This window comes from Aphanomyces invadans (assembly GCF_000520115.1).
Source record: "Aphanomyces invadans strain NJM9701 unplaced genomic scaffold supercont1.98, whole genome shotgun sequence".
In the NCBI taxonomy this organism is placed as follows: Eukaryota; Oomycota; class Saprolegniomycetes; order Saprolegniales; family Verrucalvaceae; genus Aphanomyces; species Aphanomyces invadans.
Genome location: NW_008580243.1, coordinates 3,110 through 17,840, shown reverse-complemented (window position 1 = coordinate 17,840; position 14,731 = coordinate 3,110). Strand labels below are relative to the sequence as shown.

Here is a 14,731-nt window from a genome sequence, read left to right as displayed (position 1 = left end):
CCCACCGTAGTCCTGGTTGAATCCGACGAAGAGGAGCTCGTTCTGCTGCTCGCGGCTCAAGTTCATCGAGGACATTCGCTGTTCTTTTGACAGTACATGCTGGGAAGGGTCGAAGAAACACATGCCTGGATTTCAGTCCTATGATTGGCTAAAATAAAATCTAAACAGCCAATCAGTGATCGTTGAGTGCCTGTGGGTGGCCAACTTGTATTCAAAACGTGCATATTATTTGACCAGTTTGACGCAGATCTCAATGTATTTTAAATTCCTCGTTCAATTCATATGATTCCGAGATTCATATCCGGATAGATTATCCGGAACCAGATCTGGTCCCATCTGGTGTAGCCAATTAGGCGGCGCTATAGTGCGGAGTGTTGATCCGTCGTCGATACGCCACGAACAAGATCGGCGATGCTCGCGTCGTCGGTGGGCACGCGAAGTCTGCGCTGAGATTGCGCAGGTTGGAGTACTTTGAGCGCATGCTGGATTCGCTGAATGCGTGGATCCATCCTCTTTTCACGCTGACCCCGCTCTACTGTTGGTTCCAACGAGTCGAGTGCTTCCTGGAGGCGCATTGCACAACGTGTACCCCTGGACCAAAGCCGCCATCCGTCATGCATGTAGCCGTGTGTTGCGGTGTCTTACACTGGGCTGATGACGAACTCTCCATCTTCAAATAGCGTCGTGTTGTCGAGGGTACGTTTGTCTGAAGGCAGACGTCGCACTGTCCCCGCCGAGAATACCTTTCGCCGCACCGCCCGCAACTTCTTTCCTTCGGCAGGATCACACTTAGCAAGGGTAGAGGAATTGGAAGGAGATGATGGCGACGCCGTGGTTGGTCTCTACGAGATTCATTCGCATGTATCAGGTCAACGAATTGCATTTCCTTGCCTACGCCGTCGCATGCCGCGAGAAAGCGCGTTGCCTCTGCGTGGACGTCGATTTTGCCCTGAGAAGTCACTAAGCCCTGTTGTACTTGACAACGTCATCTTACATTGGCCACAGCATGCCGAAAAGTGAGTCCCCATGCCACGTTATCATCCAGATGGGGATTCTAACATGACAGATCAGTGCCTTGGAGCAGATACGTGCGGCAGTACATCTTGAGTGCCACGAATAAGCGTGCCCACCAGGCGCTCTTCGCTCAGGGCCCATACGCGAACGAATCCATCCCAGCCACACGTGACTACGTGCGACGCCGTCTGGTTGGCCGCATTGCACGGCTACGACGACCCGCCCTCGGTTAACAAGTTCCTGAGGATGTTGCGCAAACGTACGTATAGGGTGCAAAGGGCGTCGATATGGGCTGACCACGACGCATCGAGCGACACTTGTCCTTCTAACGTGTACTCGTACTGGTGAGTGCTCCGTCTACGCCGGCGCCGGGACTTGGCGACAAGAGTCTGTTTGGTTTGCATGAGCTCCTGCGCCGTCCGTCTCGAGTCACTGATGTTGGTATGGTTGTCGTCTTCCGAGACTTTTTCAAAGAGCCCGTCGATGCGCCAGCATGCGACGTTGCCTAGAGGAGTGTTGAATGCAGGCTTGGACGGATGCAAGAGGGCCGACGGACGTGCCTTCTTCATCACCCGTGACGAGCGTTCGTGGCAAGCACCATGCAATATTGTGGATCGTCGCTGGCGACGCCGTGCGGAAGAGGCAGTCGTAACGCAGCGGATGTGGCGGGATCGCATATAGTTCGAGGCCACCGTGGTCGTTTGCGACGGCAAAGATCGGATGCGGCTCCAGAAACACGATCGCTGTGATGCCTGTGTGCTCGCCGATCGGTCGCGACGACGACGCGAGGGGCTCGCACTTGGAGCCGTGCCACACGCAAAAGTGGCCATCCATCGACGCGGTCACGATCACGTTATACTGATGCGACACTGCGACGCACCCGATGTCGGCTGCGGCGTAGCCCAGCCTGGGCACGTGACGTTATCATGCCAACCAAACTCACCGAGACGACGCACCCGTGCCACGTGTCATGGACCATCTACCCCAAACGCCACACGTCAACCAAGCACTGGCACACATCGGAATCGTACGAGCAAAAAGTCGACAAAAGTGAGAGTCGTAGCGGGCGATTTGGACGATGCCAACAAGAGTTTGGCCAGGTAGGATTCGTTGCGCTGGCACGGTCGGTGGTTGAGCTTCACCACGGCGTCGAAAAGGGGCGCGGCATGGCTGAATGCGGTCTCGCCGGTCTTGTCCGGGTCGTACACGGCGAAGATGCGCTTGAGGCAGTCCAGCGCATAGTCCGAGTACATGGCTTTTGTCGGGTGCGGGACAAAGTAATCGTGTGGCGGATGGACGTCCTACCATTACTCGTGAACCACGATTCGATGAACGGTGACTACCAACGGTACGACGCGCGTCGCCGGGTGGCCATTCACGCCATGCCAATGGTTCATTGTGTTGAGCGGAGCCAGCGTTTCGGCATCCGATACGACGCATGTCCCATCTAGTGACGCCGATACGACTCGTTGGGCCACCGACCGGTCCCGGAACTCCACTAGGACTAGCGACGACACCTGGACACAAGTCAGACCCTCTTGCATGTAGTCGACCGTCCACGCACCTCCCTTGAATGGACCGCACGATTGCGCACAAGTGTGCCAGACACTACGTTGAGGCACTACAGCCACCCATGTCACGGCCGACGCAGACGGAGACGTCGTACGTAAACTCGGCCAGTTTGGGTCCCAAGATATCCAATGGACCCAGGGCCGTAGCATCCTGCCGAGATGGTCGACGGAACGAGCGCGCGCAAGTTGTACGTGAGCTGACCGGTCTGCGCATTCCACACACGGACGTGGCTACAACCCAAGGTGACGAGAGGGCACCAAGCTGTCGTCCGCACCGTCCAGCCGTCGTGAGGATCGTCAGCGTGGACGGCATGAACAGCGCCATGCTCGGCGTTTCTTTTTCCTACGACGTTGGAGCACCATGCTGATTTCCACGAAAGCACAAACGTACGAGCGCGTTTTCGTCCGAGGCATTCCAGAGCACGGCGTCGTGAAAGTCGACGCGAGACGAAGCAAGGACGATCCGATTCAAGTCGGGGAGGTACACCATGGCGCTGCCAACGCGATGAGGACCAGTCCTTTCAAAGGATCGGGACACCTCGTGGATTTGTGGTTGGACGACGCCGACGAGAGGTGCTTATCCACTGTCGACAGCGTCTGTATGCACCGATACGTGCGGAGGTCCCAAATCTTGACGAACCCAGCATCATCCACCGAGTGCACTTCTGGCGAGCCGTCCACCCACGTCAGCCCGACCACTTGGTGGTGATGGCCTACAAAGAGCGTGAAAATAATGGGTCGACATCGTGGCACGAGCGGTCGTGTCCCATGTACCCTTGAGCGTCGCAATGCTGGACTCGACGTAAGGATTCCAGAGCTACGTGCATCGTGAGGGAGCCTCCATGTTGGATGAAGCACGCACGCGGACGTCATGGTCGAGGCCGGCGCTGATGATGTATCGATAGGCGAGGGAGTACTTGACGCACGTGACACCAAGTCGATGGCCGACGAGCTGGTGGAGCTGTTTGTTGGAACTGATGTCCATGATCGAGATCGTCGGCGCCAACGATGCCACAACAGCGTTTGCGCGAGGACTGAGGAACGTCATGTCGGTCACGCTGTGCTTTGTCTTGAGGTTCACCGTCCCCATGCACTCCAACGTGTCGCAGTTCCACGCTCGGATCTAGCCGCAAGGACTGGACGTGAGCACGGCTCGATGACAGCACCCGCGACCCATCCACCAGCAATGCACTGCACGGACAACGACACTTGCAACGACTCCCGTACCAGTCCCGTCGTGCTGGCCGAGTACAGCAGCTTGTGCTGGTCGTTCCACCGTAAGACCGTTTGCACTTCTGTCGTCGGCAGTTGCTAGCCACACGTGAGTGCGTTGAATCGTCGAGCGCGATGTGGTACCTGTCGCAGCAAGAGCTCGCGGCCGTCCCAGAAGTTGATGGTGGTGCTCGTGGTGCTCGCGACAATGTAATCCCATGGAGGAACGGTGGTTATGTCAACCAAGTGGCCTCTGTGCTCCATGAGGGTGGTGGTTCCCCGGGCGAGGGACATGCGTACCCTGTGCAGGGAGCTGACGTTCCAACGAGTTGACCATGGCGGCTTGCATCGTACACTTGAAAGACCTTGCTTTGCTGTTCAAACCCGATGAAGCACTGGCTGTCATTTGCTTGAATCTACGTGAGTGCGTCAGAGCCATCCATTCGTCCAAACGTACGAGTGCCTCCATGCCTCGATTCACCACAATGGGCGTCGAGATTGCCGTCTTGTTGTACTACCGTCATGCGCAGTCCGTCGTGAGGTGTGGAACGAGTTGTCTTTGGTGCTAGCTCGCTTGTGTCCATCGGTAGCGCACCTCGTGGAGCCCGTCGACAAGCAGCTGCTCCGAGTAGCCCCGCATGGACTCCAACACGAACGACGTGAACTCGGTCCATGTGATTACGCCGTCTTCGTCGTGGTCGATCTTGTGGAAGAGGTGGCAGAGCTGCGTCACAGTCGCCTCCATCGACACGGTGCTCGTCCCGTGGATGTTGGCCACAACTGTCGCGAGAAACTCGTCCTGGGACATGCGTTGGCTGCCCCCCTCCAAGGCGTGGAGAGCCGACACGTTGTCCAGGTCTACGTTGCAATCACGACCACCCACGTTTGAGCCAACTACGGAGACGTACCCAGTCGCAGCAGTAGCGCCGTCATTTCCTCGGCGTCGCTCGCCACGTCGCGATTCTTCTGCTGGGCTTGCAAGCTGCATCGCCGCAGCGGCGTTACGTGCATGGGAATGTCAGTCCCGGCGCGAGTCTTCTCGCGCATGGCTCGAGACTTCACCGACTCAGGGATCTATTCCCAAGACGGCGGTGATCACATGCATCGACGTCGCTGTGCCTGAACCTTGGGAACATAAGAGGGACGGGAAGGCAGCAACGAGTCGAGCGGGACGTGGTTCGTGTGGTCCAGAATGCGCTGCTGTCTAAACTTGGCATCCACCTGGGACGGCACTGCATGCCGTGTATCTGGTGAAAACACGCGCCGTCGGTCGCGAAGAACTTCGACGCCATCCGCGGTGCGCGTCGTCATTGCCGCCGCCGCCGTTTCAAAACCGTTTTTATTCCAACAATTAATCGAGTGTCGATTGTCTGCCTCCCTGGCGGCGCAACCTCCGCTCGACGTCGCGCTGGTACTGCAGCAAGGCAGCGTCGATTTCGTCGGGAGATGCGACTGCCGCATCCTCTATCGAGTCTGCACTCGAAGCAGATGCATCGTGTTTCGGTGGCGACGACGACGCGAGGACCATGTGAGCCGCTATGTGCGTACGAGCATGGGCTGCCTGTGCATACACAGACCTCCGCAGCACTCGAACGTCTTGGCATGCTTGAGCTAGGTACGGCTTTGCATTCGGTGTCATGTGGACTCCTTTCCGAAAACCCAATGGCAATGTGGCCGAGCTGTGCTTCGCGCGGTGTGCCGATGACAAATGTCTCGCTGGTGGGGCGCAAGATTGCACGGGGGGGCGCCATGCAGGGTCTGGGGTCGGTGGGGGGCACCGGCGTGGGGACTCGGGGGAAACGATCGTCTGGGGCACGGCAGGTCTGCGACCGTCGAGATGAGCGGTGATGCAGCGAAGTGGAGGTCTGGAGCTATGCGTACCTCGGGGACAGGTTGTTGCTGCACCTGGCTTCCTTGATGCGACCCAAGACCAAGACAAGATGACGCTGCCGTTCGTTTTCGAGCCATTGCAGCATGTCGTCCTCCAGCTTGTAGTTGTGAGCTGGAATGAGTGGATTCGGGGGAATGATGGAGGTGACAGTGCCGGGGGGGTGCGACGATTGACGTGCGGGCTTCAGTTGGTCGTGGACATGCGACCAGACCGCGTCGAGGCGCAACTCATGCAGCTGCGTGCGCAATTCATCGGCGTGGTGCTTGCTACTGCCCGTGGTTAGTGGACGCCGACGTGAGATGAAAGGTGGTGGTCGTACGAGCCGCACTTGACGACATCTGACACATAGCACTCGAGCGCCGGTCGCAAGAAGGCGCTTGTGAGGATGTGTTGGACCGTGGGGCGATGCGTCGGGTTCACTGCCAAGAGGTCGTCCTGGAGCTGGCGAAGGTGTGGGCTGTACTTTCGGTCGAGAGGCGTGTAGTCGCCTGTGCAGATCTTCTTGACGAGGGCGGGGGTTGTCTTGGCCTCAAATGGAAAGTGCAAAGTGCACATTTCATACAGCACGCACCCGACGGCCCACACATCCGATGCATACGAGTACGTCCCATCGCCGTCGCAGAGCTCGGGGGACATGAAGTAAGGCGTGCCGACAGTCGTGTGGGCGAGGTCGTCTTGATCGAGCTCCTGCCACATTCATTGACCAGTACGCACGTTGGCGGTTCGCATGACAGCGTTATCCACACAACTACGTACTCGAGACATGCCGAGGTCCCCGAGGACCAAGTGGCCGTCGTGCGAGATGAAAATGTTGTGGCTCTTGATATCCCTGAGCATGGATTATGAGCAAAGGTAGCAGCGTCACCGCGCTCGGGCACGTTTGCGGCGGGACGACCGTTGGTGTACCTGTGCATGATTCGACGATGGTGCATGGAGTGGAGCCCGAGGCAGATCTGGACGAGCCAGAGGCACACAGTGGCCTCCGATTCGAGGCGGCGTTTGCCTTGGAGGGTCGCATGTAAGTCGCCTGGTGCACTCCACTCATGCATCAGGTCTGGCTCGTGCAGCGATTGCTGGACGGCGTACCTCCCGAGCAGTACTCCATCACGATGAACAAGTGTCGATGGTTCCTCGACTCGAACGAGTCAAGGTACACAATTAGGTTGGGATGGCGCAGCCGCTTCATAAGTTGTGCTTCGTTTGCGCCCGACTTGCCGCGCTTTGCCTTGAGCGACGTCGGGGCGATCGGAATATCCTTGATACACACGAGGTTCCCACCTTCCCGCTTCTCCCGCATGAGGTACACATTTCCGAACGACCCTTCGCCGAGTTGTCGAATCCGCGTGTACTGGTCCATGCGTGTGTCTGCCTCAATCAACGGAATGGCCACGCGGGTCGGCGCGGCATGCGCTGCGACACCGCCACCTCACACCCACGAGATAGTCGCGTTCTAAAGTTAGATTTCGACTACTACGCCGGGGCATCACTTGGACAATTTGTCGATGCACCGCGCGCCTTGCTCGTCGTACTCTTTCTTGGAAATCCAAAACGAATCTTCGTTCTTCATGAGGTCGGCCAGCACCGACCCGCCGAGGAAAACCAAGTGCTTGCGGCGAGGTGGGTCGTTTATGCGCAGACGAAACTTGCTCAAGCGAGTTTTGTCCCCCTTGAGCACGTCGGCGCAGTACCTGTCCTTGATGTCTTTCTCCAAACGGCTCGGGAGACCGGGGTACATGGACGACCCGCCGCTCAACACAATGTTTTTGTAAAATTCCGTGCGAAGGTCGATGTCGGCCTTCTGGCACATCTCAAACAGCATGTCGCTGAGTCCGAGCCCTTCGACGCCGATCAAGTGCGGCTGGAAGAGGGCTTCCGCAGCCTACAACGTAATGAAGCACTCAACTTGCCGTGTTCCGCGGGGACGTACCTCGAAGCGTTCGCGGCCGAGTTTGATCACACGGCCATCGGGCAGCTCGTACGTTTCCTCCAACACTGTCGTTTCCAGAGCCAACCGACGCTCCACCACCGGATCCAACGCCGTGTAGCAGTGGCGTTCCTTGATCTGTCGAACGGTCTCGAAATCGGCCGTCCGGTTGAAAGCATATCCACGCAACAAGAGCAGCTTGATTAGGTATTGCGTGATGTGCCGCCCCGCGACGTCCAGGCGTCGAATGAGATGCTGGGGCACGAACCCTTCGTACACAGGCACGACGTGCGATACGCCGTCACCGCTGTCGATCACGACACCCGTGCGCATGCCTTGCGCATACAGCGTCAGCATCGCCTGGATCGAGATGTGCGTGCCGTCGAAGCCGTACTTTTCAAACATGATTTCGACCAACTTTTCACGATTGGCCTTGGGGTTGAGCGGGGGTTCCGTGAGCAAGATGCGCATTTCCTTGGGGTTCACTTGCAGTCGCTCGTGGAACGTGTAGTCCCACAACTTCTCCATATCTTCCCAATTCTTCACAATGCCATTCTCGACAGGATAGCTGATCTGCAGGTTGCTTCGCACGTATGCCGCTTCGTCCCCACACATGACGTCTTTCAGAATTACATCGCTGTTGATTGCTTCCTCTGCGCGCAAGATCGGCCGCCCTACCAAGGACGGAAACACGTGCCGAGGAAAGTTCTCCGCGGCAAACCCGCACTTGACAAACTACAAGACAACCGCACCATGCTCAGCAAGCCGAGCCGTCCGCTCGTCCACCATCACATCACACTTACACCAGTCCCATTGTCGCACACGACGATCTTGTTCGCAGCCACCATCGTCCTCCGCCGCCCTGTGTTGGCCACTTCACCGACGCAGGGACACTAGATTTGACAAACTGGGGTTGGGCGGATGGACTCGATTAAGTGCGACCAAGACAAGCGAACTTTGTACGACACTGCCTCGCATTTAAACAAGGCAACGCTTTCCGAGCGAACCGCAGCAGCAAGGGGCGTCAGGCGCTCCACGCGGCTCCGGTCGCGCCATGGACCTTCTGGGTGATCTTGTACAGGTGAATATTGCCTTCTTGCAACAGCAGCTCGTGCGCCAAGAAGTCGTGACTGAACGTGTGGAAGTCTGCCAGTGCAGCGTTGTCGCCTCGCTCCTCGTAGGTCAAATAGCACACCTGTCACACGACGTCAGACGCCGATGGTTGATGGCTCCTGACGTACGGTCGACGCATTGCCCAGGTCGCGAATGCTTCGAGCCAAATTCCGCCACGATTCTGTGCCGTAGATGGGGTTTATACCTGTCGGAACACCTTGGATGAGCTGGTGGTGTGCAGGAGGAACATACAATCCGACACCAATATATACTGGAACGGAGCGTTGTCGACCCACAATGTTTCATAGGACGGCGATCCCCACGTGAATTCCACTGCACGGACGTGACCACGCCCTGATGTGGCGGTCGTGTTTTGAGAAATGTTCATCTTCAGCAGGTCGACGATTTCGGCTTGGTCGGTCACCACCACTTGCGCCGCGCCGAGGTCTCGTGCAACCAGGCCAACAAGTCCACTGCAGACAACTTAGGATCCCATCAAGGTAGCATTGGATGGGGTGTGCATAGTACCATCCGCTGCCGAGTTCGACCACAGACGCTGGACTGCCACCAAGAAAGCGGCCTTCTTCATGCAGTCGCACAAGGTGGTTCGATAGGAAGATGCTGGCATTCCACACTCTTGACCCAGTCCACGCATCAGAGAAGAGCGCATCCAACCGATCGCTTCCCAGGACTTCCGACAGGTCGTAGCGCGTGTCGCCAACCGCGACGGCCGGCATGGTCGCGTTGATGTGCCGATTTCATTGGCTCGCCGCGGTGTCCAACGCGGGTTGAGACAATTGTTTAAACAAATATCCCAAACACGTTTTATTGTAATCACAAGCATGTTGGCATGCAATATCGCCAATGAGGCAAAAGGGATAGCATTTTTGAAGTCATGCTGCATGAACGAAGCTCAAGCGAGGACACAACTGTGCGAGCTGTTGTTCCTGAGAGTGCTCCTACACCTGACCGCTCGAACTGTTTTTTCGAGTCCCACGTTGAAATTACAGTTTTAACGTGGGTGTCAACATAAGGTCATATTGATAAAACGTATTTCAGAGGAGAGGGTGCGAACGGGATTGTCAAACACGTCCATGAAAGGGCAGTGCTTTCGTGGACACAAGTCCAGGGCACAGCGGCCGCGGCAAGCATTGCTCAAGCCATGGCTTGTGCGTCATTAGACGAACTTCTCGCCAAGATGCGTGGCGGGGAAGCCGGGGAGGAGAAAAGGCCAGTCTCGTCGAGCTCCACGTCAAGCCGCTTGCCACCAAGAGGAACATACATGGACGTCCAAGAACTCGACGACGACGACTGGGAAGGCGACAACTCGGACGCTATTGTATACATTGCGCCGAAACAGTTCGCTACTTGCCATGTCTCGACGACACATGCCAAGATCGTCTCGAGCAAGGGGTCCACAACAACGAACGATATCAAGGCATACATCGACCACGCCATTAGTTTGAAACGAAAAGCCCTCGATATGGAAAAGTCAAGTGCTGCGTACCGAGACGCGTTGGACCTCTATACAGAGGCGGGGTGCATATTTCTGCGAGCTGGGCGGGCGTCACCACCTGGTTTCCTGCAGAATGCGCTGAAGATGGAGGCTTTCTCGTTGCTGATACAAGCCGAACGATTAGAGCGATGGAGCAACCTCCTCATGCGTGGTTCTTGCCCCGGGAGTGCCTTGAATTGTGACTCGCACGTCGCTAGCCCAAGGTGCCTACGTACAAGATTCCTGTCGTGAAGTCCACTTGCACAGCAGACGTCGAGACCCAGGGCAACCACTGCGAGGCCATAGAGACAACCGTCCCGCCTCCATGTATCATTTCGTAATCTGACATCGTCCCGTCTGCCTCAATCGGTTTGTTGAGCGACCTCGCTGGTCGTCGCTGCGTTCTTTTCCTCCTCCTTGATGGATCCTCGGAAATCTAAAATCTGGCCAATCACAACTCGGGACTTGGACGGCGTGAGATGTAATTGGCTGAATTTCGAATTTCCGATTTCCATCATCCACAGGGGTGTCCAACGTGCGTAGTTCGTCGGGGATCCGTCGGTGCCATGCCGTCCACGTTGGAGGAGCAGTTGGCCAAATTGCGCGCAGGCCGCGCTCCATCCGCACCTGCGCGTTCACAATTACCCACTGCGTCCTACATGGCCATTCCAAGTCATGATGAGATATGCGAAGATGATTGGGAGGAGGAGGACACGGTCGCCCCACCTCCGACAACGTCGACCATCCCAGTGGCACCGCCGGCTTGTGTGGTCAAATCGCCATTATCTCCAACGCAGACCGTGCATCTGCCCTCCCAAATGAACCAGGGTCGACGGAATGATACTGCTTGCCAACAGCAGTTGTATCAACGCGCTATCGAAATCACCAAATCCGCAATGGCGAAAGAACGAGGTCGAGACTTTGCGGCAGCAGTGAACGAGTACGCTGACGCCGGTGGGATTTTCACCGAGATCGGACGAAATGAACTCGATGCTGCCACCCAGCGAACGTTGAAGAAGAAGGCATTTACATTGCTGCAACGGGCAGAAGCGCTGGCAGCATGGCTTGATTCGCGAGAGGCTCCGTCGACAGCTTCCATGGCTTTAGAAGCATCCACGGCCACCGCGATCCCCGATTCTACCGCGGATACGGAAGTACAAAAGACTGAAAAGCATATTGAAGAGATGAAGCAGGAACTACAACAGCTCAAGTACTCTACCCAGATCATGCAGGCCGACGACACGAGTGGCTTGAACGATGCGACCAAGCCTTCCGAAGAGTCGGAGTTGGACTCGTTGAAGCGCGCTGTCGTGAACGAGATCCATGGACTGCTCAAACTGCCCGAGATTGACTCGTTCCGCAAGTTTGTGCCGTTGGGGTCGACCACTGCCGAGAAGGCCCAGTACGCGCAAGAGTTGAAAGCGCAAGTTGAGCACCTGCAAAAGGAGCTGCAGTATGAAAAAGCCTCGCACTTGCTTGCGTCGGTCATGCGCAAGCACAAATACTCGAAACTGGCGACCGACTTGGCTGAGCAGCAGCGCCTTCAAGTCGAAGTTGAGCAGCTCCGACACGAGCTCCAGGTGCACCAAGCCACGCTGGAAGCCACCAAGCAAAGCATCGTCCTCATTGCGCAAGAGAAGCTGCGCGTCGAAGCAGAGTCTGCCCAGCAAGTCCAGTCCCTGCAGAACGAGCTCAACTCGTTGTCATCGTCAGGTCGCCCAAGCCGCGCCAACCGCACGAGAGAGTCGCGGTTGCAGTGGTTCCAAGGCCCTCGGGGACTAACCAAGAAGGAGACTGAATCGACCGACGACTCAATTCGACGCCGGTCGGAACCGTCGGTCGGATCTCCGCGCCATCAACTTTCCGACAACGAAGGCGACGCGGTCTCGGTGTGGCTTTAACATTGTTTTATTTAAACCATTTTATCTGCTTTTGGTGACTTATGCGGCTAATTCGGCCAACGAGTCGACCAGCCCTTGGAGATGGCCCGTGTACATGCCGAACGCCATGCCGTACATTCCATCGCCGGGCTGTGAGAGGTGCTGCGACCGCCGCACCCACGTTGGAGTAGAGTTGCCGCAGCCCGACTCGACACGTCCCAGCTCCACGACGAGTCCAGTAGCAAGGGCCTCATTCCACGCCCGCGTCGGTCCATCCGTCCAAAACGAGTTGGACACGCCGGCAACGTCGTCCATCGCGACAATGGTGCCAGCACGGGCAAGTCGTCGGCAATTTTGTAAGTCCGCCGCCGCCACCTCGTAACTGTGACCTCCGTCGATAAAGACAAAGTCAAATGGAGTTTCGTCACCAATGTTATGAGGGAAGACTGGAATCGTAGTCGTGGAATCACCGGGAATGAGGCGATGGCGGCCAGGAAACACTACGTCCAAGAACGCTGCTGCTTCAACACATATGGGTGTTCAGCCAAGTCGAAGCTCGTGATGTGGACATTCGGATTCGCACGAAGCAAGGTCATGGTCGAGTGGCCGGCGTTGAAACCGATTTGAAGCGCGCGACGAATTGCCGAGTCGGCGATGAGAGAGGACAAAATTTGAACCGACACAGGGAAGAGCGACGTATGTCCTTCAAATGTGTCAAACCCTCGGCAATTCAGGTACGATGCAAGTGCATGAACGTCAGAGAGCTTGGCTTGAGCTTGCTGAGCTACGAGAGCGGGACAGTTCGATTGATACACGTGCAGGGCACCACAGAACGCGGTGGCTTCAGCTATAGGTTTCTGCCATGTTGGCGCAAACACGTGGCGTTGTCCATCCACTTCAATCTCAACGGTAGCTTCGAGTCCTTGTAGACATGTTCCATGGTCTAGGCCCTCCAGTCCTTTGATCGACGTACTGGTAGTTTGCTGCACCAGCACCGCAGCCAGCAACAGTGTGCTGCGGCCGTAGGTTAACATCCAGCCCATCCAAGTCATGTTGCGAACTTTATCTTTCTCCGGTTGATTGCTTATCCGGATAACAGGGAATGATTACACGTCTCAAGTGGCCATCACTGAACCTCCGCAGTGTGTTGCAACAACGTGTCCACGAGGTGCTTTGCCGATCCTGTGTAGAAGCCGAACGCGAGGCCGTCCATGCCGGCCGTGGTGGCGCCAGTGGAAGATGCACACCTGGATGTTTGCACCCAGGAAGCCTTGGCGCTGCCTCGCGACGACTCCATCCGGCCAAGTTCGACGACAATTCCAGACCTGACAGCTTCATCCCACGCTTGAGTAGGTCCTTTTGTCCACCACGATGCCGGAGTGCCTACAACATCGTCCATCACGACCAATGTTCCAGCTCGGGCCATTCGCATGCAGTTCCGAAGATCAGCCGCTGCCACGTCGTACGTGTGTCCGCCATCGATAAAGATGAAGTCGAACAGTGTCACACTCAGCTCAAAGGCAGCGGGGATTGTTTCCGACGAGTCGCCTGGAACGAGCTTGTGACGGCCAGGAAATACAGTGTCGAGGTATGCGGCCGCCTTGAGCGCGTAAGGATGCTCAACCACGTCATAGCTCGTGAGGTGCACTGATGGGTTGACAGACAGAATGGTCATTGCAGAATGACCAGCGTTGAAACCAATCTGCATCGCGCGGCGGATGGTGGAGGCGTCGGACACCAACGATCGCAATACTTGCTCCGACACTGGAAACATCGAAGTGTGTCCTTCGACGCTGTTATGTCCGCGGCAAACGAGGTAGGTCGATAGGGCATCCGTTGAAATGAGTTGCTTGTGCACTTCTTCCACGAGCAATGCACCACACCCGCGAACGTCCAACGTCTTGCAAAAGTTCGCAGCCTCGGCCTCTGGCGCAACATTCCAAGACAGAATGAACTCTCGGCTTTCGCCGTCTACAACGACATCAAGGGTAAAGCGTTGTCTTCTCATACATTCTTCATGCCCCTGGTCGTTGACTGCGTCGTGGAGTCCACCTCGGCACAGTCCCACCACCGCAAGTGCGATCACCGCCCGCATATTTCGCGATCTTTCATGAAATCCGGATAACAGGTTGTAGCATCCGGAGAAGTTGAGTATGCGCCATTTGACGGCAGAGGCTCAGACCGACAAAAGTTGCTGGCCGGTGGCAATGAGTCTAATCTCAATCGAATTACTGCCATGAAAGCCACCGCAATCGCAACTTCCCCGACTGTCCTAGATAGACTCAAATCTACGTTTTTTTTATCTGGTTAATTCTGTCAAATGAAATTGGTCGAATGTATTTCGAGGGTATCAATCCGAATTTGCAACCATACAGTCCGACCGTTTTCTATAGACGCTCCTCGAAATATTCGAGTTCGAGATGATGTAATGCGTTTCAGTTGCTGCAGTTTGATGTGGGATCCTTCTAAATAGGCATCCTTTAAGTCGCCATCGCCATTCGATGTGCAGAGCTTTCACAATCGACAATTTTCCACATTTGGGCTGACCGTTTCTATAGACGCACTTTGATTACACTCCCTACTTATCAATGCATTGACCTCGGCGCAGAATAACTTGTGCCATTCGTGTTG

At 56.3% G+C, this 14,731-nt stretch overlaps 9 protein-coding genes across 28 annotated transcripts; 2 read left to right on the top strand and 7 right to left on the bottom strand.

The window, feature by feature from the left end:
* Positions 1-266: 266 nt before the first annotated feature.
* H310_14876 lies at positions 267-5,134 on the bottom strand. 2 transcript variants are annotated; one of them, XM_008882839.1, is made up of 24 exons: positions 4,923-5,134; positions 4,706-4,871; positions 4,393-4,655; positions 4,255-4,311; positions 4,098-4,213; positions 3,942-4,050; positions 3,813-3,896; positions 3,448-3,708; positions 3,360-3,402; positions 3,124-3,298; positions 2,977-3,079; positions 2,861-2,928; positions 2,681-2,816; positions 2,579-2,635; positions 2,358-2,531; positions 2,046-2,315; positions 1,971-1,993; positions 1,575-1,921; positions 1,278-1,519; positions 1,131-1,223; positions 995-1,054; positions 896-949; positions 646-842; positions 267-591 (listed from the first exon to the last, which is right to left on the bottom strand). In XM_008882839.1, exons 1-24 carry the CDS (start codon positions 5,106-5,108, stop codon positions 360-362), a joined length of 3,516 nt encoding a protein of 1,171 aa, XP_008881061.1. In that variant the 5' UTR covers positions 5,109-5,134; the 3' UTR covers positions 267-359. The 2 variants fall into 2 exon arrangements, with proteins under 2 accessions (XP_008881061.1, XP_008881060.1); XM_008882838.1 differs by having other exon boundaries at positions 268-591; positions 1,101-1,223.
* Positions 5,135-5,148: 14 nt separating this feature from the next.
* H310_14875 (NEK protein kinase) lies at positions 5,149-7,045 on the bottom strand (the record flags this gene model as incomplete). The annotated part of the gene is made up of 6 exons (XM_008882837.1): positions 5,149-5,620; positions 5,679-5,954; positions 6,008-6,375; positions 6,445-6,517; positions 6,595-6,715; positions 6,775-7,045. 6 exons carry the CDS (start codon positions 7,043-7,045, stop codon positions 5,149-5,151), a joined length of 1,581 nt encoding a protein of 526 aa, XP_008881059.1.
* A 126-nt stretch (positions 7,046-7,171) lies between these two features.
* On the bottom strand, positions 7,172-8,460 carry H310_14874 (hypothetical protein; the record flags this gene model as incomplete). Its single annotated transcript, XM_008882836.1, has 3 exons — positions 7,172-7,567; positions 7,616-8,347; positions 8,416-8,460. 3 exons carry the CDS (start codon positions 8,458-8,460, stop codon positions 7,172-7,174), a joined length of 1,173 nt encoding a protein of 390 aa, XP_008881058.1.
* Positions 8,461-8,636: 176 nt separating this feature from the next.
* On the bottom strand, positions 8,637-9,462 carry H310_14873 (hypothetical protein; the record flags this gene model as incomplete). The annotated part of the gene is made up of 4 exons (XM_008882835.1): positions 8,637-8,807; positions 8,854-8,930; positions 8,978-9,198; positions 9,254-9,462. 4 exons carry the CDS (start codon positions 9,460-9,462, stop codon positions 8,637-8,639), a joined length of 678 nt encoding a protein of 225 aa, XP_008881057.1.
* Positions 9,463-9,748: 286 nt separating this feature from the next.
* H310_14872 (hypothetical protein) lies at positions 9,749-10,586 on the top strand. Its single transcript, XM_008882834.1, has one exon. It carries the CDS (start codon positions 9,888-9,890, stop codon positions 10,470-10,472), a length of 585 nt encoding a protein of 194 aa, XP_008881056.1. The 5' UTR covers positions 9,749-9,887; the 3' UTR covers positions 10,473-10,586.
* Positions 10,587-10,743: 157 nt separating this feature from the next.
* Positions 10,744-12,150, bottom strand: H310_14871 (hypothetical protein). The gene has a single exon (XM_008882833.1). It carries the CDS (start codon positions 11,707-11,709, stop codon positions 11,086-11,088), a length of 624 nt encoding a protein of 207 aa, XP_008881055.1. The 5' UTR covers positions 11,710-12,150; the 3' UTR covers positions 10,744-11,085.
* A 10-nt stretch (positions 12,151-12,160) lies between these two features.
* H310_14870 (hypothetical protein) lies at positions 12,161-12,415 on the bottom strand (the record flags this gene model as incomplete). Its single annotated transcript, XM_008882832.1, has 1 exon — positions 12,161-12,415. One exon carries the CDS (start codon positions 12,413-12,415, stop codon positions 12,161-12,163), a length of 255 nt encoding a protein of 84 aa, XP_008881054.1.
* Positions 12,416-12,600: 185 nt separating this feature from the next.
* Positions 12,601-13,152, bottom strand: H310_14869 (hypothetical protein; the record flags this gene model as incomplete). Its single annotated transcript, XM_008882831.1, has 1 exon — positions 12,601-13,152. The coding sequence occupies one exon, from the start codon at positions 13,150-13,152 to the stop codon at positions 12,601-12,603; it is 552 nt and encodes a 183-aa protein (XP_008881053.1).
* Positions 13,135-14,363, top strand: H310_14868 (hypothetical protein). 19 transcript variants are annotated; one of them, XM_008882829.1, is made up of 4 exons: positions 13,138-13,405; positions 13,454-13,562; positions 13,621-13,688; positions 13,763-14,363. In XM_008882829.1, exons 1-3 carry the CDS (start codon positions 13,203-13,205, stop codon positions 13,663-13,665), a joined length of 357 nt encoding a protein of 118 aa, XP_008881051.1. In that variant the 5' UTR covers positions 13,138-13,202; the 3' UTR covers positions 13,666-13,688; positions 13,763-14,363. The 19 variants fall into 19 exon arrangements, with proteins under 19 accessions (XP_008881035.1, XP_008881046.1, XP_008881040.1 ...); XM_008882828.1 differs by having other exon boundaries at positions 13,735-14,363; XM_008882825.1 differs by having other exon boundaries at positions 13,203-13,405; positions 13,625-13,688; positions 13,735-14,202.
* Positions 14,364-14,731: the final 368 nt, after the last annotated feature.